At 51.9% G+C, this 27,159-nt stretch overlaps 1 protein-coding gene across 2 annotated transcripts in view; it reads right to left on the minus strand.

The window, feature by feature from the left end:
- PER2 (period circadian regulator 2) overlaps positions 1-27,159 on the minus strand; it is a 44,879-nt gene that overhangs the window by 8,474 nt on the left and 9,246 nt on the right. For both annotated transcript variants that reach the window (XM_054477892.2, XM_054477891.2), the window contains exons 2-19: positions 25,241-25,489; positions 24,672-24,734; positions 23,470-23,624; positions 20,809-20,930; positions 19,052-19,253; positions 16,485-16,536; positions 15,596-15,738; positions 13,029-13,107; positions 10,461-10,567; positions 9,665-9,818; positions 9,205-9,310; positions 8,306-8,431; positions 7,444-7,528; positions 5,961-6,108; positions 5,740-5,864; positions 4,394-4,558; positions 3,127-3,381; positions 378-1,168 (exon numbers count right to left, since the gene is read on the minus strand). In XM_054477892.2, coding sequence (XP_054333867.1) covers positions 378-1,168; positions 3,127-3,381; positions 4,394-4,558; positions 5,740-5,864; positions 5,961-6,108; positions 7,444-7,528; positions 8,306-8,431; positions 9,205-9,310; positions 9,665-9,818; positions 10,461-10,567; positions 13,029-13,107; positions 15,596-15,738; positions 16,485-16,536; positions 19,052-19,253; positions 20,809-20,930; positions 23,470-23,624; positions 24,672-24,734; positions 25,241-25,470 — 3,108 coding nt within the window. In that variant the 5' untranslated portion in view covers positions 25,471-25,489. The remainder of the gene's footprint in view (positions 1-377; positions 1,169-3,126; positions 3,382-4,393; positions 4,559-5,739; positions 5,865-5,960; positions 6,109-7,443; positions 7,529-8,305; positions 8,432-9,204; positions 9,311-9,664; positions 9,819-10,460; positions 10,568-13,028; positions 13,108-15,595; positions 15,739-16,484; positions 16,537-19,051; positions 19,254-20,808; positions 20,931-23,469; positions 23,625-24,671; positions 24,735-25,240; positions 25,490-27,159) is intronic.

A 27,159-nucleotide genomic window follows, 5' to 3' on the forward strand; every position in this document is an offset into this window, starting at 1 on the left:
CCCGGGCCACCTGGTGCCACACCCTGAGGAGCCCTAGCTCTGGCATTTAACCTGACTGTGCTTTATCTTTGAAGCGTCATTTAAAAATTCGAAGCCCATAAACACTGTCAAGTCACATGCTGCTTTCTGGAGTCTGTATCACAATCTCTCTTCCTTCATTCAGATTCCATGACAATAAAAGGCTTAGAATAATCTACTCTGATAGGATTAAGTGGGAAGCATGAATTTCTGGCACACACATTCATGGCAAAACCTACAGGGTTTGGTGGAAACCTCCATCATGTAACCCCCATGTCTGAACCGAGGATGTGCGGGCTGGCCTGCCAGGTGTGCTGTTTGCTGCCTGCTTTGGGGAAAGAGCATCAGAAAATCCTTACGGTCAGAGGCGCCTTCGGCTGCTGGTCCCGAGAAGTGCCAGGTTTGCAGTCCGCCCCCACAGCTGCTGTCTCTGTGGCCCCCGTGGTCCCCATGGCCCCAGTGCCACCCTCAGGGGCTTCCTCCAGCTGCAACAGGTTGAGCTGCAGGGGCGAGCTGCTGCGGGACTGAAAGAGCGGTGGGGAGGCCCTACCCATGGCCGATGGTGGGGTGGCCCGGGTGGCTGGACAAGCGCATGACTGTCTGGGGATGGAGGTCCGGCTGGTGAACTCAGGCTGTGAGGCAGAGGCCATCTCAGATGTGAGTGTGGGGTGGCTCGGAAACTGAGGCTGGCTGGGGAAGAAGGCCTGGGGCAGGTTTGGGGTCCCCGAGGGGAAGGAATAACTGGGTAGCATGAATGCCATGACAGGGGCCAAAGGGGCAGGGAAAGGTGGGGGCTGGACTGCAAACTGGTGCTGGAGGTCCACAGGCACAGCAGGCACTGCAAAGCTGGCGTGGGGAGGTGCCGGGGGTGCCACCACAGTCCCTGGCGCTGGAAACATGGGCAGTGAATAAGCTGCTGGCACTGGGGCGGGAAAGGGCACGGCTGGGCAGCTGGACTGGGACGTGTCCGAGGGTGACCAGGCTGTGGTGTTCAAGCCCACCAGCGGGGGCCGGGCGGCTACGGGCCCCCCAGATCCGGTGCTCTCAGATGAGTCTCGAGGTTTGACCCGCTTGGACTTCAATTTTCTGTTCTTTCCTGTTTTTTTCCAAGGTGAATCTATTCCGGAAGTATTTCTTAGTCCAGGGGCAGCTAACGCAGAAAAACAAATACTTGGAGTTAAAATTTTAACTCCAAATTTGAAGACACCTCTTCGTTCAACAGTCCTGGGTTTCCAAATGCTGGCCCAGGGCCTGCCTGGTCCACCAAGCGGTCTTCCCTGATCCTCAGTGAAGTGAGAAAAATCAGGGAAAAACATCAGGTTTTTCCATAAAACTAAATTGAATCAACTTAAAGGACAAGCTCTTAATTGCAGGATCACATTCTTTATTTTCTTCTGGTGTTAAATGTCTTTTCTTTTATGAAATGCTAATATGATAAGTGGTAATACAAAGTTCTATTTGTTAAATAAATACACTAAAAAGCTGTCATGTCTCTGCTGTTCCCCAGTATCTGGGGGAAAAATTGGTTAGTGAAATCTGAACAGGAGAGCCACTGACCTCCTCTATTTTTCAATTTATAAGCACTGTCACTACTGTTCCTTAAAGAGGGATGTTTCCTCTTTCACCTGTCCAACAGCCTGAGCAAGATCAGAGGGGAGCATTGCCTTGCAACCAAATTCTTCCTCTGCAATGACAAGTGCTGTTGAGTAAGGCTTTCTTCAGGAAGATGGAGGGACTCAACTGGTAAAGGAGGGACCTGGGTATGTCCCCATGGCCTCCCTGGGGAGTGGGAGGGGGATCCAGGGAACTTCGGTTTTCCTCTCACATCACGCAGAGTGACTTGGGGCTCTTGCAGCAGGTGTCTGGGACATCTCCTGTCAGCTGTGCCAAGACAGTCCCATGCCTTTGGGATGTGCTGAAGGGAAATGGGCTAGTCCAAGGCAAACTCCTATGTAAATGGAGGTTTTGCAACTCAGCCTCTCTATCTGGTGTTCTTCTCACAAGAAATCTGTCCCCTGGTGGGAACAGTGGCTAAAGCACTGGGTTCCTGGGATATCATGTCTGGGTCTGGCAGGGCTGCCCTAGACAGCTCTGTAGTCTGTGCACTGCATAAGGCTACAGAGTTGTCTAGGGGGCAAGCAAGAGCAGGAACTCTGCACTAGGCTGGTCCCATGGGGTGGGTCTGCTCATGGCCATGGAGTACACCGTTTTCTAATTTCTACAGAGGTTCTCTATGGGCTGGCAGTAACTCTTGAATCTGGGGAAGAAGGAGAGAAAGGAAAGAGTGCAGAAGACATAATCCTCAAGGAAGCTGTGGGCTTAATTTCTTACACACTTCCCTTGGTGCATCTGCCTAGAGACCCAGGGGAGCTGGGTCCTTGTGGTGAGTGGCTTCCTGGGCTCACTGGCTCTGATCCCTGTGCCAGTGTCCCAGGGGGAAGGGAAGAGGCAGCATCTCTAACAAGTGTCTGGGGGTATAGGAAGGAACTGGGGGATCAGGAGCCAGACTCCTGAGCCAGGAAACGGGTAAAGAAGCTCATCTATTTTACTTCATCCCTTGACCTTCAACCCCCTAAGTGGCACCTGGCCTACAGAGCAGCTTCCCACACCATGACCATGGAGTCTGCCTGACTTTGGAGTCCAAAGCCCAACCCTGAGGCTGGCCCAGTCAGGAGGGTGCATCTCCTGGGGAGAAGGGCACCAGGAATGGTACACACCCTCCTTCCTCATGTGCCCAGCACCACATGCCCACTATCTTGAGGTTGAATTAGCTGATTCTCTGGAGGTCCCGTCCAGGTGGGGCCCCTGCCCACATGGTTACTCAGGCAAGAAATGTGGACATGGCAGCACTGCCCTGCCACGGTTCTGCCCTCCCCGGGCACTAGCCTGGGACTATTCCCTGGGGAATGCAAGCTAACATCCTGAGAGCACTCTCCCGGTGGGAAGTTCTACAGAAACAGATGGCGTTGCCAGGGAAGTTCCAACAGCTGTCTTACATGTTAATGCTTCTGAAACTGGACACATTTCACATTTTGAAACCAGCACTGGACTCAGTACCAACAGGAATAAAGTTTTTTAAAACCCACTTTTAATTCGGGTATCACTTACTTCGTTCACTTGGCTGCCCCTTGGATCTTTCTTGTAAGTAGTAATGGCAGTGGGACTGGAAAATGCTGAGTTTTCTTATTTCTTTGAACTTCTGCAGGAAGCTCTGCTCCTCCTTCTGTGTGTGTGCAGCGAGTACCTCCTTGGTGAGGCCCAGCTTCTTGAAGGGCTCCTTCTCTTGGCTGAGACCACAGGCCAGGGCAGGGCCCACCAGGCAGTCCAGGGATTCTGGCCCACTCGCAGCATCTTCCACCATCTCTGTAATACAAGAACCCAGGGCTCTGGTCCACACGTGCCCTGTTTATTATTTTAAGACCACACTATATTTACGAACAAGACAAATCATTCACATATAAAGTGATTTCATGATGCCTGTGGCATGAGGATGAAACTCACAATGTTTTCATTTAGCTTTCTGAGAAAGTTCATGGCAAAAGGCAAGAAGCAGGGCAGGACAGCCCTGACAGCCAGGTGCTCAGGAACCTGGGGCTGAACAAACGGAAACGTGGGGAACCTCGGGCTTCAGCTCAGCTGCTGAAGATATCCCTGGGCTGTCCTTAGCTTTCAGAACACCAGAAACTTGGGTCAACGTGCTGAGTCTTCCCGGGTTTGGGACCAGGCATGGTGACAGATGGGACTCTATGGGCCCATGGGGCAGACAGGACAAGGGACAGGCAGGGCCACTGAACATCCTGAAAGGGAGGGCTTGGGGACTGGATCTTGGACATACACTTTTTCCTCATCATCTCCCTCTTCTTAGTAAAGAACAAATTCAGGATTCATTTTAATCATAATATTCTAAAGAACAAGAACACTCAGCCACCAATGCACTTGTTGTAAATCTGTTTACCACCTGTACTGGCTCCTGTCCACAAACAGGGAGGGCTAACGGTCGCACCTTCTGCTGGGCAGAGGAAAGAACCCCAGGCCCGCCCAGGGAAGAGGGAGGTGGGGCCTCGCTCCCAGTGCTCTCTCCGCACCAATTAAAGGGGATAAGATCTTGCACCACAATCGACCCTCCTGCGTTGATGCCAGAACAGACAACTGCCACTGGAGGGCACCACAGGGCAGCAGGGACCTGGACAGGTTGCTGCCTGGGCCCTGGCTGGCCGCACTCCACCCTGAATTTTACGTAACTGGAGTTCCTGAAACGCCCCCTATCGGGCTATGGTGGGGTTCTTCCGCACTTAGAAAAAGAAAATTTTAAGATGGCAAACTTTTTGTTTTCATGTTTAAAAATCAGACTGCTCTCTGATCCAAGAGGTCATACCTAACTCCGGCTGCGGCTTCTTGTCTCCCACATGGACGATGGTGCTGCTGTAGCTGCACTGGCTGGTGAGCGACGCCACACTCTCTGCCTTGCCCGGCAGTGCCAGTGAGGTCAGGTGCGTGCCTACTCCCGTGCGGCTGTTCACCCTGGAGGGCGGCTCTGCCTCTTCATGAGCGGAAGGGGGGAACAAACATTAGCGTGTCATTACAATGCACTGTGCAGATGAGAAACCGACACCTCAGTGCCCATACAGCTTCCACACCAGGGTGCACACAACCCATCCCATCCCATCCCACAGATGCTCTGGCCCGGGCATGGGGTGATTTGTCCCCAATGTTTATTCATAGGAGAATAGTGGAAAAGAGAAAGTTCTGAAATGGGAGCAGTTACACACTTAAATCCCGAGTCCTCTGCGGGGAGGCGCAGCAGCTTGGCAGCTGCAGGGAACGCTTGGTGAGGCGCTCTTGCCTGCAGCCAGGCAGCCCTTCCTGCAGGCCTGTGGGGAGGGGCTTTTCTGACAGTCAGGAGCCGACCATAATCCGGGATACCCTGTTTCTTTCTTTTTTCTTTTTTGAGATGGAGTCTCGCTCTGTCACCCAGGCTGGAATGCAGTGACGCAATCTCAGCTCACTGCAACCTCCGCCTGCCAGGTTCAAGCGATTCTCCTGCCTCAGCCTCCCAAGTAGCTGGGATTACAGGCATGCACCATGACGCCCAGCTAATTTTTGTATTTTTAGTAGAGATGGGGTTTCACCATGTTGGCCAGGCTGGTCTCGAACTCCTGACCTCAAGTGATCCACCCACCTCGGCCTCCCAAAGTGCTGGGATTACAGGTGTGAGCCACCGCGCCCAGCCGGGGTACCATTTCTAATCCTGGTGGTGAACATCAGCAACACTGACAGCGTTGTGTTAAGCAGCCTGGGATTTAATGTGATTTATGGGGCATGTTAACATTCAGGCCAAGGGCCCCTCTGAGACGCACTGGAAAGAGGGCCTGCCCTAGACTGACAACTTGAGACCAGTGTGGCTGCATGAGGGGGTCAGCAGACGGCCCCTCAGTGTGGCCGCATGAAGGGGATCAGGAGATGTCCCCGCAGTGTGGCTGCATGAGGGGGGGTCAGGGCCTCCAGCAGCCCCACTGGGTTCCTGTTCTCAAAGCCAAGACTCTGACAGAACCATCTTTGCCTCTAGTTCCTAAGAAGGGTGCTGACTTTTGAACTACTTTCATCATTTGAAAAACAGCCTACACCCTCACACTGTGTCCACAGAAGCCATGGGGACGTCTGAGTCTACTCCAGAGGATTTACACTATTCCACATGTACATGGTTCTAAACAGATTAGATACCTCCGGCGTGTGGCCCCGGGCTGACTGTGGCCTTCCGCTTATCACTGGACCTTAGCGCGGGGACGTTTGCTGGGAACTCGCATTTCCTCTTGAGGGTGGCAGCCTCATTGCAGCTCTCCAAGTACCTGCGTGAAGGGCACGAACCACTGGTGAGGCCACACTACATGAGAGGCGGGAAGGTGCGTGAGATGGTGGAGACGTGGCTGGAAAGGCCGGCGTACCTGATGACGCTGTCCAAGCAGCTGATCTGCTGGTAGGAGCAGGTGGGCTGGTCCTTGCAGGCCAGCTCCTCGGGGAAGCTGACCCCCAGGCTGTCCTTTTCCATGGCAGGGACAGCTTTCTTCTCAGCTGGGGGATTAGTTTGCATTTCTGAAGGAATGGCAAAATTGTTCTTTCATTTATTTTTCTCCCAAAGAAAATGCTGTGTATTTAGAAAGCATTTTTGTTCTACCTGAAGACAGGGCTGGGGACTCAGAATCTGCTTCATGGGTATGGAAGCCTGGGGACAGCCTGGCATCTGGCAGCCCTGTGGGCACGAGTACCACAGTGCCGTCCACAGAGAGACCTGGGAGGGAGCTGCTGCCCAGCCTGGTGCCTGCTTCTCTCTGGGGTCTAGGCTGTCCCTAGGGGTCAAGGACTCAGCAGTGGGACACAGCAGTTCTCACTCGAACTCTTAAACTTTCGGGGCCAATGAGAGCCCACGTACTTTATGCTCCTCCTGGGCCAGGCCAGTGTTTTCAAGGTGATCCCTGCTAGTAACAATTATGATGGCAACTGCCTGCTCACTGTGCTGCAGATTCGACTCTTGCCCCAACGACATTCATCACATGCCTGTCCCCAGGGACCCTCAAGCAAAGAGCTGTGTCCAGCTCATTAGTGTGTCCCCAACACCCAGCACAGAGTCCAGCAGGCAGCATGTCCACCAACACATCCCCAAGGCCAAAAGTCCTAGCGGTGTCTGGCCAGAGTGTTCCCCACAGGAGGCTTCGGCCTGAACACAGAGAATGAGCAAGGGCCCACCAGGGGGAGGGGACTGGGATGCATGCATGTGTGCACACATGTGTCTGTGTGCATGCTGTGTGAGAAATACATGCGGGACAGAGGAGCAGCATGAATCTGAACCCGCGCATGACAGTGTGAAGCTGCCTGAGAAGTGTGGCGCTGTGGTAGGAAAGGGCTGCTGCAGTGGGGGTGGGTCGGCAGCCCCTGGGTGGTACTCCCCACTTCAGACAGGTTTGGTTTGAGTGTATGTGGATGCTGGGCAAACCGTCGGCAGTTATGTGTGTGTGTGAGTGAAGGGTTTGCAAGTGTAAACACACAGCCATACAGCCACTCTGTACAGCAAGAATGAGCGGCCCAGGCTGTGGCTCCCAGGCACACCCAGCTGGCAGGCCAGGGGTGCAGGAAGGCACACTGGCCACAGCTCCCCAGGCCTGCACACCTAGCCACACCTCACCAGGCCTGCAGGGCATCAGGTGCCCAGTGTGGACATCAGTGCCTGCACTGGCTGAGTGCAGTGGGCTGCACTCGGCTGCTCTCGCCTCCTGGAAGCTGCAGACTGTGCTGAACACAGAAGGGGGTGTGGCACGGCTACAAGGTAGACTCCCTGCCAGCCAGAGTCAGCATTTAACCCAGGTTCCCTCTTCTCATGTGGCCATACTCTAGTTTCAGTAAGGAAATGCTGAATATATATATTTTTTTTACCTGTAACAGATTTTTTCTTTTGTTCTCCAGATTCATGAGAATAATGACTTCTATTTTTGGTCTTGTTACCATTTTTACAAATTTCCTTGAAGAAAAACAAAATGAACACGTTATTCATTCTAGGAGACATCCTTCAGTCTGTCCCGCAAAGTGAGAACAGAGGATGGCTGAAATAATTTCAGCAACACAGAAGGAAATGGTGAATGAGAAATTTGACAGGTGTAGAGCTAGATAAAACCTATTTGATGATCCTAAAGAATAATAAAACATAAAGCAAAACGGCACATTACATTTTCTTCTTCTTTTTTTTAGGCAGAGTCTAGATCTGTCACCCACGCTGGAGTGCAGTGGCGCAATCTTGTCTCTCTGCAACCTCTGCCTCCCAGGTTCAAGTCATTCTCCTGCCTCAGCCTCCTGAGTAGCTGGGATTACAGGGGCACGCCACCATGCCTGGCTAATTTTTGTATTTTTAGTAGAGACGGGGTTTCACCATCTTGCCCAGGCTGTTCTTGAACTCCTGACCTTAGGTGATCCGCCTGCCTCGGCCTCCCAAAGTTCTGGGATTACAGGCGTGAATCACTGCACCCAGCCCACATTTTCTTCTTTCTGACCTAGTTAAATCTTCACTTCTGCTTGTTTTGTCTGTTTTAAATAATTTTCAACCAACACTTAGCTATGGTTTCTAGCTCTTTCAACTCTTAAGAGATTAAAAAGTCCCAAGTGGACAAAGTTTAGAAAGGAAGCAGAAACAGCTGCGATCATGAAGCCTCTCCTAACTGCCAAAGGTTGTCTTGAGTGTGCTTTTTAACTCTGGAGGGACATCCACAAACTCATTTTCTCAGGGAGAATGAAGGGGACGTACGGCTCTCCTCCGGCGTGAGTCCTCATGGCCGTTGCTGTCGCTGGAGGAGGTCTGGCTCATAAGGTGCTCGTGGGACCCGTTGCTGCCCAGACTCCCGTAGCCGCTGGAGCCGCTGTGGGGGACGGGCTGGGGAGAGAGCAGACAGCGCTACAGACACAGCCAGGGCTGCTGAGCTGCGCATGTAGCCCCTGCCAACACACCCTGTTTCACAGAGAGGATGGCGACCCGCCTAAGGCTACATGGCAAAGACCAGGGGAGCTGAGGTTTGAACCCCAGGGTCAGCTCCAGAGGTAGACTCCTGGCCTCCAGCCGCGGTGCCCCGACCCAGACATGTAGTCACTGAGGAGATGGCACCAAAGGAATGTGTCCAACCCACTCATCAACGCATGGCTGCAGCCAGCCACGCCTCTGTGGAGGGGTTTAAAACAAACAAGATGCGATGACAGCTTCACTCCACAGCCTCCGGGAAATGAGAGGCAGATGCCTACTCAGGCGTGGGGTTGACTGCAGTGGGCCTGATTTTTTTAGGGACCTTGAGTACAATGTCCCTTCCCTAAGTCCCACTGCTCTGGATTAGAATGAGCCCCCACACCATTGAGAGGTCACTTTGGGACTATGCAGCCTGTGTCAGAGCACGGGGTCTGCACACGTCCTTCAGCTACTCACTCAGGGCTGCAGTTCAGACAAGGTCGAATGCAAGGCTGGAGAGAGCCAAGGGTATTATGGACTGTCTCGGACTAGCAGGATCTATGCCCAAACTGTCCCCTGGGGGATGTTCAGAGAATGACAGATGAAGCTGTCTGAGTGGGTGTGCCAGGACCAGGGTTCAGAGCCTATGTCCTCTGCAGGGGGCTCTCAGGCTGCTACCTGGGAAGAGGGCATGCAGGCACCACACCCACCTGCAGCAAGAGCCGGTGGATCTGCTCCGTGAGCTCCTGAATGCTGGGGTGCAGGGCCTTCTCTATGCAGGGGTGGGCTGCAAACACGTCCTCATTCAAAGGGCCCCTGCGTGGTTTTAATTCGTCTTGTTAGATGGGGCCCCACAGGAGGACCTCTCTGGCGTGACTGTATAGCCACTACATGCTGCCTGCCTGGGTGGGCCCTCTGCCTCTCCCCTGCAGCCCCCCCAGGCTTCTGCCTGTCCACTCCCTGCTCTGCCTGAATGAGGTCCCTCCCACCTGGGGGCAGAGGACAGGTCACCCCTGCCTACCAGCCTGGGGCTCCAGATTGGTGGCAGGAGGCAAGGTTTCGGTCTTGGCCTCTCAGCCCCTCCCTATGCCATCTGTTGCTGGGAGGTGAGAACAGCCCGAGACCCCCGCCCGAGACCCCTGAGCCACCTCGGGCCCTTGGAGCACTCACACCCTGACTTTGTGCCTCCCAATGATGAAGGAGATTTTCCTGCTCCATGGGTTGATGAAGCTGGACCAGCTGGTGTCCAGCGTGATGTACTCCCCGTTCCGGGCGCGAAACCGAATGGGAGAATAGTCGAAAGGCTGCCCGCCTGACTGCAGGACTAGGAGAGCAAAAGCCAGCATTCAGGGGAAAAGGGGAGCAAACAGGATTTACAGTAGAGAGAGACAAGTCAAGATTCACTCAGGCCCGGGATCATTTGCAAACTGTAGGGGTATGAACACTTCTTCAAAGCCACTGCTTTCAACCTCCCGTTTTTGCTGCAGATTACCAGGAGGCTGTTTCCAGCAGGAGCTGTTTCATCCCATGTTTCACCTCTGCTCAGCAGGAGCTGTTTCATCCCATGTTTCACCTCTGCTAGTGTCACTTGCGTCTATGAGGGCTGGGCTTGGTGAGGACATGCACTGTGCACTCCCCTGGCCTGGTGAGAACCTTCCTAGCCACAGATGAACTGGTCTCCCCTCCTCCCATGCGCCACTGAAGCCAACAATAAACACAAGACGCCACGGACTCGGGTCACGGACTGAGAAACAACTGGCTACAAAGGAACACACATGAGTTTACCCCTTTCTCGACTCCACTGGGCACTACAGTGCCAGGAGTGAGGCGGCGAGGCGGGCGTCTACCACCTGCTTGTCCTTAGCTGATCTGACCTGTCAGAGCTAGACTGGTCCCAAGAAGCAGCCCCAAGGACACACGAACTCCCGCCAAACACTTCAGGATGTACTGCGAAAAGGGGACCTACTCTTTTTGTGGATGGCCAGCATCAAGGGCCTGTCACTAGGGTGGAGCTGCACGAGCACTGGGGTTTCAATCAGGTCCTGAGGTAGGTAGCCCAGGAGAGGGACCGCCCTGGAAGGCAAGCAGACACACGCTAGGATTGGCATCCAAACAGCGGAGGAGATTGTCACTAAGAACCATCTTATTCCCTGGAAAGAGAAGAAACACTCCAAACCCCACCCCCCCACCCCCGGAGACCAAAAGTTGGACTAACAGAACCAGTTAGACTTTCAATCAATAGCAAACGAAGGTTCACTGTCCAGGACGCTGAAGGAGGCTCCCTCTGCTGGGGCCTGAGTGCTTCAGCTCTGCGTTTCACCTCCTGAAAGGTAAGTCATGATCATGCTTTTGTTTTCTTCCTTCCAGCATCGTTTTCTTTTTCAGTGTCATTCATCAGTTTGGCCACATGTGACCTGGCATGGATTTTTGCTTAACAAGTTTTGCCTGGGCCTCGGAAAACCCTTTGTATGTGCTTCTTTTCCAGCCTGGTCTCGTGGGACTCTGGCCTCAGCGTCCAGTTGGTTTACTATGGCTTCTGTGCAGTCTCGGTGGCAGGCTGGGCCTCTGCCCTGTGCGCTCCTGCCTCCTCCCGGAGCTGTAGCTTTGCTCCGTCGCAGGACAGAGTGAACTTCAGCCGCATCTTCTGCTTCCGTTTGAGTCCAGCGCCCTCTGCCGGCTCCACCGACCATTTCTTCTCCCGAGCTGCCTCTTAACACTTGTTGCATCCAAACCAATGTTTCCTCAAACTCTGCTGCTTGTGTAGAAGGATTTTCCCTGTGAATCTTTAGACCATGGTGCAGAACTCTCTCAAGGGCCTGGCGTTATTCTTGGATTTCCTCCTTCTTGTATGAGGCTCTCTCTTCAGGCCTCATGTTTTCCTTTGGACAGGATACACAGAATGCTCCTGGCATCCGTCCCAACAAGGCCTTGCTGGAGGAGGAAGAAGAGGAAGAGGAGAGGAGCGGGGGAACAGGAAGCAAAAAGAGGGGGAGGAGGAAGAGGAGGGAGCAGAAAGGGGGTGGAGGGTGAAAAGAAGGAGGGGAGGAGGAGGGCGAGCCCTGGCCACCTGCTCTGACTGGCCTTGGGCTTTGTGAGCCAGGCCGCACACAAGGCTTCATCAATGGGAGCTTGCAGGCTGTGGCCCACCATGCCAGGTGCACCTGTCTGCCAACCTCCCTGCACAGGGCTGAGCTGGACACCAAGTTGGCATGGGAGTGGGTTACAGACAGTTCTCAGATCTCTGAAGGAAGAAAAGTCTCCCGAGGCTGCTTTACATATACGGCCCCAGGCTCTGCCCTCCAAGATCCTGGTTCCGCAGGGCAGGGTGGTGTCCAGAAGCCTGCATCTGCAAACTGGCTCTTCCCCAGGCAGCCCCGCGGACACACCTGAGCCACCTGGAGCTGGAAGTGACAGATCCCTTTTTACCCATAGAGCCTCCCCAGGAGGCTGTGTGGCCCTGACTCCAAGGATGGGGGCCTGTGTCCCTGGACCAAGAGTAGAGGAGGGAGAGGTCTTGATCCTCCAGCTTCTAGGTGACCTGGTTCATTTTAGGAACCCAGCACACTGGTGCTTCTTGGTCCACTTCCTGTGGTATCTTCTGAGGTCACTTTTCCGTGACTACTGCCAGTGGCCCACACATTTTTTTTTTTTTTTTTTTTTTTTTGAGACAGGGTCTTTTGCTGTGACCCAGGCTGGAGTGCAGTGGTGCAATCATAGCTCACCGTAGCCTTGAACTCCTAGGCTCAGTGATCCCCGTGCCTCAGCCTCTGAGTAGCTGGGACTACAGGTGCACAACACCACACCCAGCTAATTTTTATTTTTATTTTGCAGAGACAGGGTCTTGCTACGTTTTGAACTCCTGGTTTCAAACAGGCTGGTTTCAAACTCCTGGCCTCAAGTGATCCTCCTATCTCAGCTTCTCAGAGTGCTAGGATTGTAAGTGTGAGCCACTGCACCTAGCCGGCCCAAGTGTTTTCAGAGTCTTCATGCATTTGTGGAGGAGCTGGGAGAAGATGCATGGTGGGGGCAAAAGCCACTCAGAACATGGGTGCTCCCAAATCTCACTGGGACTGTTTGCACCTGCTACAGCACCCTGAGGGGGAGACCCAGAGAGAGGGACCCAAGTGGGGCTCTGAGGCATGGAGAAAATCCTGTCCCCTGGAGAAGCCTCTAGCACACAGGTTGGAAGATGGACTTCTGCTGGGATCCAGCCAATGGCATCTCCGGCTTCCACCCTGACACTGGTCCCAGGCAACAGCGCCTCTGTCTGGACCATCGTCTACTCCGAATGGGTTTACATGGGAGAATTAAGACAGGCTCAATTAGATCAACAGCTCTCCAGAAAGCCTCAATTACACCATGTGCATATCTTAGGAAGTTTTCAGTGTAATTCCATAATTATTTCATTGCCTGTATATAATTATATGTTTTTGTCCATTATCATGTAATTATAAAACCAAGATGCAGTCTTGGCTTTGGCTAAATAGCTTTTATATCAAAAACATGAAAAAGGGGGTGGGTCAAGACCACGTACCTTTCATCCACATCCTGGAACAAACAATTTGGTGTATGGGTGGTTGTAAAAATTCTCTTTTCAGGAGGAATTCTAGGGGCTGAAAGAATAGAATATTGCACACATTTGTGATCCTAAGAAATGCATATTTAATGTTATATTAAAACTACCAGAAAACACCCTGTAGATTCAGAATAATGAGCAGCTAAAGAAAAAAATTAAAACATGGACTCTGAACAACAGAGACTGCCACACTGAGAACCTTACGCTGGTTGTGGGATCGTTGGCCAGCTTTCTTAGCTTCTTTGCATGCTAGTTTTAGTCTAGTAAATCGAAACTGCCATGTTAACAAAACCACACAGACCACGTAAAGACTACTCTTAGCAAAATAAAGCTGGAAGGCCATCTTTACGATTTTGTTGTTGTTGTTGTTGTTGAGACAGAGTCTTGCTTCGTTGCCTAGGATGGAGTGCAGTGGCACGATCTCGGCTCATTGCAACCTCTGCCTCCCGGGTTCAAGCGATTCTCCTGCCTCAGCCTCCCCAGTAGTTGGGACTACAGGTGCGTGCCACCACGCCCGGCTAATTTTTTGTATTTTTAGTTGAGATGGGGTTTCACCGTGTTAGCCAGGACGGTCTCGATCTCCTGACCTTGTGATCTGCGCACCTTGGCCACCCAAAGTGCTGGGATTACAGGCATGAGCCACCGCGCCCGGCCCCATCTTTATGATGTTTAAGATGAAACTACAGTGATCTGACACATTATTTTTAGGAAAATGAGTTACATACTTCGATTCAAATTTCTTTCTTTTTTTTTTTTTTTTTTTAAATGAGACAGGGTCTCACTATGTTGCCCAGGACAGTCTCAAATGCCCAGGCTCAAGAGATCCTCCTACCTCAGCCTTCCAAAATGCCAGACCACAGGCATGAGCCACTGCACCTGGTCTGGATTCAGATTTCTTAGCAAATGTCACTATACTGGAGAACTTCACAGTTCAGAAACTAGACAAAGGTGGACAAAAGTGATAGAGTAATTTGCATAAAGTGAGTCATATATCCAAAATTTTCCTCAATTCATGGACAAAACATTCAAAATTCCAACATTTTTCATTCTTGAAGGAGACTGGTAATTTGGGGGACTAACTTGTTGAACTCTAAGTACCCCCTCTAAACCTTACTATTTGGAAAAGAATATTCTGTAATACACGCAGGAACACATCAAACATTGTAGAGAAAGTCACATACTTAAAATATTCCTATCACTTTTAAGAAGGCTGTGATTTGGCCGGGCGCGGTGGCTCGCGCCTGTAATCCCAGCACTTTGGGAGGCCGAGACTGGTGGATTGTCTGAGCTCAGGAGTTCGAGACCAGCCTGGGCAACACAGTGAAACCCCGTCTCTACTAAAATACAAAAAAAAAAAAAAAAAAAAAATTAGTTGGGTGTGGCAGCATCCACCTGTAGTCCCAGGTACTCGGGAGGCTGAGGCAGGAGAATTGCTAGAATCCGGGAGGTGGAGGTTGCAGTGAGCCAAGATAGCACCACTGCACTCCAGCCCGGGCGAAAGAGCAAGACTCCATCTCTTAAAAAAAAAAAAAAAAAAAAAAGCTGTCATTCACCACAGAGAAGGTGGTGAGCACAGCACAGCAGACTCAGCTGGCTTCCCTGGGTTCAGCAGTTGCAGAATGCACCTGCCTTCAGAGAATCTGGAGATCATGTGACTCGCTCAGCAGCCATGGTGAGCACCTACAGTTCCCGGCCAGGGATTTCGGCCAATACAAGGACCAAGATGCCACAAAGCAGGCTCTTAAGAGGGACCACAGGAAGGACCCATTAAGGTGGTACAATGCCTTGTAACCTCTGAGCTTCAAGAGAAGAGCCCAGATATTATTTTGGGGGTGGGGTAGCCAGAAGAGCTAATGGACCAAGAGGGTCATGGTGAGGTGAGCTGGATTCTGTGAGTGAGGTGACAGCAGGAGCAGAGACTGTGGTCCAGCACGCTGGGCATACAGAGGCACAGCAAGCCTTGTATGGAGCCTGACTCACCCGGAGGCTCATGTCAGTGCATGTCTGTCTAGGAGGAAGGGAAATTCCAGGAAAAGTTAGGATGGGCCAAGGTGGGGAGGGAGGGATGCCCAGCACTTCATTTGTTGGGGACTGAGGAACTGTTTGGGGTTCTGGAGCAGGCAGCAACATCAGTGCCTTTCAGAGGGGCCCATGAGGCTGAGGCATGGGGCAGGGGATGAGGATGGGAAGGACGTGGGGCCCCAGACTTGTCAGGGATGTTCCCACTTTGTGCACAAAAGGCAGAGCAGCCAGGGAAAGGAGAGAAGGGGTCACAGCACTGGTGTGGACAGGGGTGAGAGATGCTGGCACCCAGATGCCGTGATCTGCCATGGGGAGGGCCGGATGACAAGCAGGGTGTGCTGAGTCTCCAGAAAGATGGAGACCCTGCGCAAGGTGAGGTGGAGAGGCCAAGGCTGGGGAACTGCAGCTGGGAGTCCATTGTACAGATGCTATGTGTGAACCACACGAGTAACTGAGGGGGAGCCAGAGACAACGTCTGCCCTCGCCCTGGGCTTGGCTGTTACCTTCATAACCAGAGTGCACTCTCTCTGCCAGCAGAAGGCAGCAAAGCTGACTCTCAGCACCTTGTTGGTCCCGCACCTTGACCAGGTATGGCGTCATGCGGAAGGGGTGGTAGCGGATTTCATTCTCGTGGCTTTTCCCAACACTGTGGAGAAGAGCCATGCTCAAAGTTTGGAACTGTGACACAAGAACAGTCCCCTGTTCTGTTCCCTCCTCACCTGGGCCCCATGCCATGCTGCAGGTGATGTGTACCTCTGCTCTGCCTGAGGAGCTGGGCCTGCCCCCCTGCCCTCTTCAGTCCCTCCCTCAGTCCCATCATACTGAAGGGCAAATCAGAGTTAACACCCCCACCAGTGGGAACGCTCCACAGCTCTTCTCTGGAGCAGCCTGCACTCTGGGTTGGTAAAGCAGACAGAAAAGGGGTGCTGCTCCCGCCAGGGGTCCTCGGCCCTGACTCCTGAGGGTGCCAGGGTCTGGCTCAGGGTCACTCCTGACAGTGCAGCTGGATGCTCAATCAGTCGACCAAGACCCTTGTCGGGAAAGCTATGGGTCTCTCCCCAGAAAAACGCACAGACAACCAAAAGATGCAGTGCTTTCGGAAACTCTGTCGACCCTGGGGTACAGGCCTTTGTAGGAGACAGACAGAAAGTGCAGGGTCCCCTGGCCACCATTTTCCATGAGGGGCAGGTTAAATCACTCCACTGCTGGCCGCATTCTTAGCGACCTGTACACATTTAAAATGTAACTGACTGTGTTTTCTGGTAGACTTCAGAAACAGGCGTGCTGAGTCCCTGCGGGCAGGGCTCACGCCCCCCAGCCTCAAGCGGAGCGGCGCTGGGGTGAAATGTTTATACGGTTTTCTAATTTAAGAAAACTGGCAACCAGGCTTACCTGACACGGCAAAAGAAAGATTTCTCCTCCATGCATTCTTGAGTAAAAGAATCTAAAAGAGAGAGCCCAAAATCATTCATCCAAATCAACAATTAAATACAGTGTTCCTCATTTCTCACAAACAAAAGAGGAGCAGCAGAATCAAGCAAGATTCAAGGTGAAAACTCAAAATTTATGGAAGCACAAAGTAAATCCTTTACGTGAGAAACCTATTACATTTTTGACTAAAATTACATACACTTCATGAGTGTGGTGCATTACAAATTATGCAGCGCTAAAATTTTAGCACCAGGAGGCTTACATTTTCAAAACGGTACATGATGCTGCTGCAAACACACCAATTAATTAACAACTGAGCACACTCATGGTGCACTGCTGCAAACACATCAACTAACCTACACCTGAGCACACTCACGGTGCACTGCTGCAAACACACCAACTAACCTGCAACTGAGCACACTCACAGTGCACTGCTGCAAACACACCAACCTACAACTGAACACACGGTGCACTACTGCAAACACACCAACTAACCTACAACTGAGCACACTCACGGTGCACTGCTGCAAACACACCAACTAACCTACAACTGAACACACGGTGCACTCTGCAAACACACCAACTAACCTACCACTGAACACACGGTGCACTGCTGCAAACACACCAACCTACAACTGAACACACTCACGGTGCACTGCTGCAAACACACCAACTAACCTATAACTGAACACACTCACGGTGCACTGCTGCAAACACACCAACTAACCTACAACTGAACACACAGTGCACTACTGCAAACATACCAACCTACAACTGAACACACTCACGGTGCACTGCTGCAAACACACCAACCTACAACTGAACACACGGTGCACTGCTGCAAACACACCAAATAACCTACAACTGAGCACACTCACAGTGCACTGCTGCAAGCACACCAACCTACAACTGAACACACTCATGGTGCACTGCTGCAAACACACCAACTAACCGACAACTGAGCACACTCACGGATGTCCAGAACATTGACAAAGAAAGCTGTGGAGGCCACAGCAGCTACATCTTGGAAGCTAAGCCTCCATGCTGATTTTTTATTAACCCCACACTTCTGGGAAGGCTTCAGAGATTTCATGTACCTACTGTCCCTGAGTAAGAGCAGGTACTTAAGGTAAATCCTGCCCTCAGGGCAAATTCCTACTGGTTCCCTCTGAAGCCAGTATGCCAGTCCCACAGAAGCCCTGGGTCTGGGGGAATGGCAAGACTGGGATCCAGTCTTGTCTCATCGCCACCCACAACATGCACGGCTTCTGTTCTTAAGTCCCTGTTAAATATTTCTTCCTAAGAAACCGAATTTGTCGGCCTCTTTCTTTGGCGTCTCAGCTGCCTCAGACTTTGGGGTAGGTGTGCAGAGGCCTGGCCACAGCGAAACAGAACCCCAAACATTTCATGCTACATATTTTTGGGATAGTCAGTTCTGACAGAAACAACTTGGCATTCAAGGCTTACACCAGTATTTCGGTAAAATAGTAACTTCCTTTAAAATGTGAAATGTCTAGTGAAAATATGAAATCAATCGGGCAACCTCATCAGAAATGAAGGAAGAGGTGTTTCCCTAAGAGTTGAAAGGGATTTAAAAAAAAGAAATCTCTGCTTTCGTGGGAATCTAAACTAAAAAAAAAAAAAAAAAAATCTTAGATCTAGCTCTTTCATACAACATTTTGTCTACTCAAAAGAAACTAGGAAAGTAGAAGCAATGACTAGTTACGGAAAATGATTTAAAATCAGCAGCTTGGAAAGGCCCCTGAGAATTCACCTGGTCCTTGACTTAGCTGGGCAGGGAGGAGAGCTGGGGCATAGGAGCCCTTGAGGAGAGCGGGGGGTTGGAGGTACCGACAGAGGCCCAGAGGCAGGCACACCCCCAGCTGGCTCCAGGGACTGGACCAGACCCGGCTGGGAGGGCCTGGCTGGGGAGCGGAGCCTGGAAATGAGGCAGGGTAGACGGTGGCTACAGGGGCAGGCCCGGCAGCCAGGAAGGCTGCCATCCACAGTGCAGCACACTTGGCCTGCAGTGCCTCGGGGGCCAGCGGCATCTGCCCAGGGACCTCACAGCCTGTATACCAAAAGCCAGCCCTGGTCAAGGCAAAGAACCCTCAGGAAGTCACTCTGGGACATGACCCACTCACTGGTTGCAGCTGCCAAGGTGGTAAGGGGACGCCTGTGTGCAGGGAGCAGGGTGCCTTGCTCATGCTCCCCACTGCCCCCACAACCCGGCCTCCCACGACTGCAATCGCAGCAAGATTCCAGCTTTTCCAAACAACTTCATTTCTAAAATGCCTAACGGTTTTCTCTCTCTGAAATGTATGGAAAGACTATTTTTTTCTCTAAATTTATTCTGAAGGGACGAACAACTACTTATCCTTTACCTTTGCCAGAGCAGGCAGCTGGCGGCCCCCACAGGTGGGCTCTGAAAGGTGAGGCAGGGCGCCTGCACCACATCTGGGATGGGCCCAGTTCCTGGCCCCTTTCCCGACCCCAGAGGGAACAAGGCACTACCTTGATAACCTCACCTGCTCCGCTGCACACGCTCCACAAGGGAAGCTTGTACGGGGAGGTAAAACTGTGGAACACGCCCACATCGTGAGGCGCCAGGAACTCCACAAACTTGGCATCGCTGAAGGCATCTCTTTTACAGTGAAATATGGATGCAACCTGGTCAGAGATGTACAGGATCTTCCCAGACACCAGGGACACGGCCACGGCAAACATATCCTGAAAAGGAAGAGTAGGGCTCTGGTGACAAGCTCAGATGGGGTTGGACACCACATCCGACTCAGGCAGGCAGGCTGGAGGGAGCCGCCCACCAGGAGCATCGGAGGTGGGGGGCTCTCTGAGCCCCTTGCCTAGCCCTCACCAAAAAATCCTATCTTGCCTGTTGACAGAGCAGGAGCATTGCCATCTTGGACAAGCCCCTCATTCTAAAGTTCACCTTAATAAAAAACGGCCTACAACCAAAGGGCATCAGCCTAATGGCTCAGGTCAACATGACCACAAACCACAAATAACATCTCCAACCAGAAACATTCCAAACTCCTCCCCGACCAGAGACATACTAGCCCCGAGATAACCCCAATCCGGGCCGGAAAGATGCCTGCCCCAAGATAACCTCCCCTCTTCCCAAAGAGATTCCAGCCCCGCCATAAACTTCTCCACACACAAAAACATTCCAAGCTTGTGATAAGCCGCCTCACCCTAAAACCAACATATACTCTCAGTCTGTAAGAGAAAGTGCTCCTGACCAAAATCGGCCAGGAGTACCTCTCAGGTTTTAACTAAAGAAAACCTGTCTTTGACTGCCAAGCTGCGTTTCAAGTTTCTTTCCTCTTTAACTCTTACACCTGTTACAGATACTGGGCGGTCCAGCATGATATTATTTGAAACAATACATCAGGGTTCTATGGCTGGAAGAAACCCCAGCTGTCTCCACCCTCTGGAAGGCGCCACTCACCCCGCTGTCTTGGACATGGCACCTGGTGTCCAGGCTGGGTGACTGGGAGGTGGGGGACCCTCTGCTCACTTGGCCTGCCCCAACAACCTCCACCAGCCTTGCTGTCTCCCAGGGTTCTAGGGGCTTCCTGGGGAGGAGAGGCCTCTGGTTGGGCCCCTCCAGCCCATCATGGGCACTCTACCTGCTGGCTGGCCCTCTGGGCTCAGGGTTGGGGGCTGCCTGGGGGTTACGCTGGAGGAAGAAGATGGGAAGGATTAGGGAGCCCTGTTATGAGGCCAGCTTCATGATGGTCCCAGCACAGGTAGGGTCCCCACTAGCCCTCACATCTGTTCTCTCCGGCTGAGAACTCAGGGTGGTAGAGTAGGTGTGTGTGTATGTGGGCCATGTGCCCTCCAAGGGGCCCACCTTTGGGTGTGCTTAAAAATGCATGGGCTTTGGAGTCTCAGATCCCAGCTCCCCCTCATGACCGCAAAGCCCTGGACAAATGTACTGACTGTCACCAAGTGTGTCTCCTCACCTTAAGGACATGAAAACCCAGAGCCCCCCAGTTCAGTCACACTGGGTTTGCCCTCGCACCCATGAGCTACAGGACAAAGTTGGCCAGGGACAAGGAAGACAGTCTCACAGAAGGCAGAAGTCCAGAACATGAATGCCACTTCCAGAATCACTGACTTCACATTCTTCCTTTTAAAGGTAGGAACTTATCTGCTGAAACCCCAAACGCTCCTGCCTTACAGCCACCGGCCGCAGCGCTGAGCTAGCTCGCCTGCAGGAGGAACTCCTGCCATTTAGAAAGAAACTTTGCTGGAAGAGGCTTACGGCATTCTTCACAATGTGCTCAGAGGTAATGCTCTCCATCTCCTCCACGGTGTAGGAGGGCACGTCTGCTCCACAGGGGTGACCCTCGCTGGACATCAGCAGCTGGTAGTACTCTTCATTGGCTGCAGCAAAGACAGTATTCACACTCAGTGGGCAGAACCCAGTGCTTGGCCGGAGACAGTCACTAGCTCTTACGAACTGGGGGCTCTACTTTTCTCAAATGAAAAGGTAGGATATAAATCTCGTCTTCCTGGGACACAGAACACACGGAAACGTGAAGGCAAAACAAACTCACAAACACAAATTGGGATATTTTTCCCTGAAACATCAGAAGGCCTTTGATTATAAAATTTTTTAAAAGTGGCAACTACATTATTTAAGGTAATACAGTCGCAGAGTTCCAGCTACCTCTCACGTTCTCCAAAAGGGGCTTTTTTTTTTTTTTTTTGAGATGGAGTTTTGCTTTTGTTACCCAGGCTAGAGTGCAATGGCGCAATCTCGGCTCACTGCAACTTCCGCCTCCCAGGTTCAAGCAATTCTTTTGCCTCAGCCTCCCAAGTAGCTGGGATTATAGGAACCCGCCACCACACCCAGCTAATTATTCTTTTTTGTTTTGAGATGGAGCCTTGCTCTGTCACCAGGCTGGAGTGCAGTGGCATGATCTCAGCTCACTGCAACCTGCACCTCCCAGGGGTTCAAGCAATTCTCCTGCCTCAGCCTCCCGAGTAGCTGGGACTACAGGCACGTGCCACCACGCCCAGCTAATTTTTGTATTTTTAGTGGAGACGGGGTTTCACCATGTTGGCCAGGATGGTCTCGATCTCTTGACCTCGTGATCTGCCTGCCTCGGCCTCCCAAAGTGCTGGGATTACAGACGTGAACCACCACGCCTGGCCCCCAGAAAGTCTTTAATCATGATGGCATATCTACTTTTCCACACAGGACCACATGGCAACCCCTGCACATCTGGCTCCCTGGGTGATGCCATCAGACACCCCCATCCAGGCAGAACTGACTGCTTAAAAAAATAACAAGCACAAGAAACATTTGAAAGAAAGTTTTCAAAATAGAATCTGAAGAGGAGGGCCACTCCATCTGAGTTCCCACGTCATCCTGGGCGTATCCGGCGGGCTCTGGGGTGACAAGCCTGTCTCTGGGTGTTGGTGCTCAAGGCCACAGCGGCCCTCACTCCAGGCGGGAGCAAAGGGGCCAGCTCGAGGCTGCCACTTGCCCTCAGGGCTCAACAGGCCCCGGACACATGAAACCTGGGGCTGCGTTAGGAGTCTGACCCAGGATTCTGCCACGCGTGTGCTTCCTGCAATGTGGTGAGGAGACCTTTGGACCCACAGCTGGGTCTCATCTGCTTTCAGTTTCGCCACCTTCAGTGATTTCAGAAATAGGCACATTTCTGAGTATGCTCTGAAATCAAGATATAAACTGCTAGAAAGTGTGGAAAATGTCCATGTGGCAGAGCTTCTGAGCTGTGAAGTTACTGCAGAGGCCAACAGGGAAACACCCTAAACGGACGTAATCACTTGAGAATGGAGCAGCCCAACTGATCAGAATGAACTTTCCCTTCCGGCTCCTCCTTCCGGAAAAGGGGGCCTCCACAGGCACGCAGGCCCACAGCGGTGCTCTCCATGGTGGGGTGCTCATCCCAGGGGCACCGGATTTCCATGCAGTATCTTTAGACCTGACCAGCACTGACGAGTAGCCCAGGCACCTTGTTCTGTCTATATCAACCCTCACAAAATGGACAATGGGATTAGGGAGGAGCCTGCAGAGAAACTTAGAGGACATCCAAAAATGCAAGAGTCCAAGCTAGCACATGGCAGAGCAACCCTTCCACACCTGGCTCAAGGGACCCCAGAGATGAGTGCTGATAACCTGTTCACTGCTGATGAAAAACTACCCAAACATTTAAAAATATGAAGACTGCTTGAAATACGAGTTTATATCCATGATTACTAGTGAAGAACTTTGCCCTAACTGTAGGCTGTGCTTTGAAACGACTGATAATAGAATACAGCTACTGCTTCACCTTTAAGCCTTTCAGATTTTTCTATTTTTATGCATGTTTTTAATGTACAAGATCCACCAGCCCCTTAGTGCATGTGCGCAACACATGATAAGGCACAGCTCCACAGTCAGGAGGTGCTCACACACCAACTGGCAGGAGGTGTGAAGATGCTCTGCAGGGCACCTTCCTTCCCCAGCCTGGCTGACACTGATGGTCTTCGCCTGCTCGTCACAATAGACCAACACAGCTAAGGAATTCTTCAAAGTTCTGGAGGTGGTAGTTTCCACTCTAAAGAAAAAAGGCCAGGCCAGGCACAGCGGCTCACACCTATAATCCCAGAACTTTGGGAGGCTGAAGTGGGAGGACTGCTTGGGTCCAGGAGTTCGAGACCAGCCTGGGCAACATAGTGAGACCCCATCTCTACAAAAAATACAAAAATTAGCTGGGCGTGGTGGTACACGTCTGTGGTCCCAGCTACTCAGGAGGCTGTGGCAGGAGAATCGCTTAAGCCCAGAAGTCAAGGCTGCAGTGAGCTGTGATGAGCCTCGAGTTCTAGAAAGTCAACACAATCCAAGCTATAATTTGGGGGGATTTAAAACATATTTCTATAGGTTTGGAGCAGATGTGCGAGGCAGACGTACCTTTCACCTGCTTCACGCTCCTGAGGGCATACTTCAAGGTGGCCAGCGTACTGGCCTTGCCCTTGGCCTTCTTGTCTGCAGGGAGGTGGACCTTCAGCTCCTTTAGTGTTTTTATCAGTTCTTTGTGTGTGTCCACTTTCGAAGACTGGTTGCTACTGCAGGATTCAAGAAAGAGGCAGCCAAATGTTAGCTTCCTAGGTGTCCTTTCCTGAAGAAACGTGCCTCTTATCCATTCTCTCAGCCTCGGCTCTAGAGATGTTTTGGTCTGGGTGGTCCTTTGTGGGGCTCTGCAGGACATTTAGCAGCATCCCTGGCCTCACCCACAATAGACCAGGAAGACCTTAGCCAGGTATGACAATCAGAGCTGTCAAGAGACATTGCCAGATGTTTCTTGCTGGGAGACAAATTGTTCCTGGTCAAGAGTCACCACTCTAACCCAACTGAATGCTGGAGAAGTCCCTCCAACTGTGTTCTTTTCCCTCAAGGGTTAGAGCTAGGCTTTGCTCAGGAAAGGATACTGGTTGACCCACAGTCTGGTGCAGTGGACTGTGCACTGAGCTGTGCCTTTCTTCCCTGCCCCAGGTAAAGAAGGACTGAGTGATGGGATTACAGACGACAGCAAAGTGACTTCCCGGGACATAAAAGTGAGCCATGAACACAGAGAAAAGGGGATTGTGGAAAAGGGTCTTCAAACATTAATTGAGGATACAGAGATGTTAGAGAGACAGGACAGCGGGGCACTGGCTGATGAAGATGGGCCTGTTTGGAACAGAGCGTGCAGAAGGAATGATGGAAATCAAGGTTTCTCAGGCAATACAAAGTACCCACATGCCCTGGACAAGGAGTCGGGTTCTGCTCCCAAGGTGACATGAAAATTGACATAGGGTAAGTTTGTTACAAACACCTATGAAGGGTGAAGAATGTTCCAGATGAAAATGCCCAAGACTCAGGCAAAGTCGGCTTTGAGTAGAGCCGGGAGGAGCTACAGGTACTGCAGCGACATCCTGGGGGCTCTGGATGGTGAGGGGACACAGTCAGTGTCTGAAAGGCCAGAGTGAGGCTGGGTTCATACCCACACAGCCACACAGATGGGTTTTAGCAGAGCTTAAGAAAAGCCACGTCACTCCCAAAAAACTAACCTCCAATAAGAAGTCTTTCAATTTCTCTAAAAACTCTATGTATGAGGTTCTAATTGGCCTTACCTGCAGCCACTTGTAGATGGGTTGTGTTCAGATTTTGCCATCATCAGGCTAAAGGCATCTGGACTATGAAAACAAAAAGTAAAAGCAAAATTTAGACAATTGTATGCTCCAGACACATCTTCCCCTGCCATCCTACCAGTGATAACAGGCTAGACAATACCATGGTAAGACAATTTTTTAAAAATACAAGGTTAAGATAAAACTGGAACATAAAACCTTCAGACATCAGAAAAACTAAGTACCAGGACACAGAAACACATGACAACAGGAGCCAGTTCCTTTTCTATAAACTGCCCAGTGTTGTATAAGCAGCCGCTGGCTGGGTTAGCCACCACTGCTACCTCCCAAGATCTCCTTACACTACCCGTCTGTTGGCAACTGGATCTGCGAACTCGACGGGGCCTCATTATGAGGAAGGACAGACACTGGCACATTTTAGTCATTTTCAAAAATCTTGAAAAACTTGGTAATCATGATTTAAAGATTGCAAAAGCAATCAAATCACAGCAGAAATGAGCCACTGAGAAAACAACCTGCCCAGCCTCCATCTGGCCAGAGGCTGAACTCACCTCTGGCGGGCGTCTGGTGGCTCCACCAGCATCCCCAGCTCCTTCCCACTGTCATCACAGTCACTGCCCTGCGAGTCCCGCCCCGTGGAGCAGTTTTCATTGGTCTCATGTCCGCTTGAGCCACTGCTCATGTCCACATCTTCCTGCAGTGGGACCTGGCTGGGCTGGGGCTCCACAGGCTCCTCGGTGGGGTTACTGGGGCTGGGTGGAAATTCCGTGTATCCATTCATGTTGGGCTCTGGAATGAGGCTGGCAAACAGAGGGATGCTGTCACGCATTAACAAGCACACGCACAAGTGGCGCTGCAGCCATCAGGTAGAGCAGCCATTTGACTCTGTGACTAACGAAACTGCAGTCTCTTTCTTTCTTCTGTCTCTGTCTCTCTCTCTCTCTCTCTTTCTTTCTTTTTTGGAGACAGGGTCTGGCTCTGTTGCCCAAGGAATGCAGTGCCTGGGCTCAAGCCATCCTCCCACCTCAGCCTCCAGGGTAGCTGGAACCACAGGCACTCACCACCACGCCTGGCTAATTTTTTGTATTTTTGGTAGAGACAGGGTTTTCCCATGTTGCCCAGACCGGTCTCAAACTCCTGAAGTCAAGCGATCTGCCCGCCTCAGCCTCTCAAAATGTTGAAATTACAGGCCAACCGCACCCAGCCAAAACTGCCCTTTCATTGGGATCAATCACACGCATGTTAGTTCATCACCTCACTTATTTGTTCTTATTGACAGAGCTCCTATCTGCCATGGATTAGGAAGATGGTTGAATGAGGCAGCCTCAGCCCCTGACACAGAGCTGCTGACAGCCTCATCAGAAGGCAGACAAGAGCACTGATAATCACTACCCGGCCTGTGGAGTGCTGGGAAGAACACATGGTCCCTCTGAATAGGTGATCTGCCTTTTATAAATGTCCCCAGATAATGGTGGGGTGGGGGAGCCGGGTTCAGAAACCTTGGCCATTACAGCACGGCACAGTTACAGGAGGAGGAGCCAAGGCTAGCAGGAGACATGGGGACAGACAGGGCTTGCCGGGTAGAGGGCAGAGGGGCCTGGCAGGTGTGGAACCCTCCCAGCAGCTTGGGGATCCCAGGCCCCACAGGCATGTACAAGTGGGATGGGGAGGGGCCGGGACAATGTGGCTTCACATTTACTGGGAATGGTTGGGAGCTGCTGAGGCACTCTGAGTGCCAGGCCCACGGAACTCAGCTTGCATTTGGACAGGCTTGCACTGCTGTGCTGGACAGAAACTTTACCTCTGCACTTTGGGGTAGGTGGGTGGAGTGGCTGAAATTAGACACATCAGCGATCATCCTGGACACAAACTGAGGGGGTGAGCAGAGACACGGAGTAGGGAGGGGTGGGACTGATTAGCAGGTGGGAGGCCAAAATGCCATCCCGGGTCCTCCCTTCTTCTCCCAGTGATGTCTCCCCATCCCCAGGACAGCGTTTTCAGCAGGGTCCCAGCAGGAAGCAGGCACCCATTCAAGCGGGGCACTGGAGAGAGCCAGATGAAGGCCCTGCTTGACACAAGTGGTCATGCTTAATAAACACAGCTGTGAGGCTCTGGGGTGATGCTGCTGACTACAGACATGATGCTAAGCACTCAACACACAGCTTTCCAGCAACTCTGGATCACTGTCTACATGGTACGCAGGAGATCGTTCGACAGAGGAGCCAACAGGGGTGGGTTGCTCACCCCAGGCCACACAGTAGCAGATGACAGCCCTGGATTCCAGGCCTGCCGGCATCTGAAGATGGGACCCCCATCCTACACCCAGGCTCAGCTGTGTGGGGACCTCCTGCTTCCTGCCACTGCACTGTGCTCAGCCCCAACTCTGGCCCAGTGTGGCACTGCTACTTCTGCATGGCATCCATTTGGCCCTTCCCAGGGCAGGTGGAACAAAGGGAGAGAAGGGTTTCTG

This window comes from Pongo pygmaeus, chromosome 11 (genome assembly GCF_028885625.2).
Source record: "Pongo pygmaeus isolate AG05252 chromosome 11, NHGRI_mPonPyg2-v2.0_pri, whole genome shotgun sequence".
NCBI lineage: Eukaryota > Metazoa > Chordata > Mammalia > Primates > Hominidae > Pongo > Pongo pygmaeus.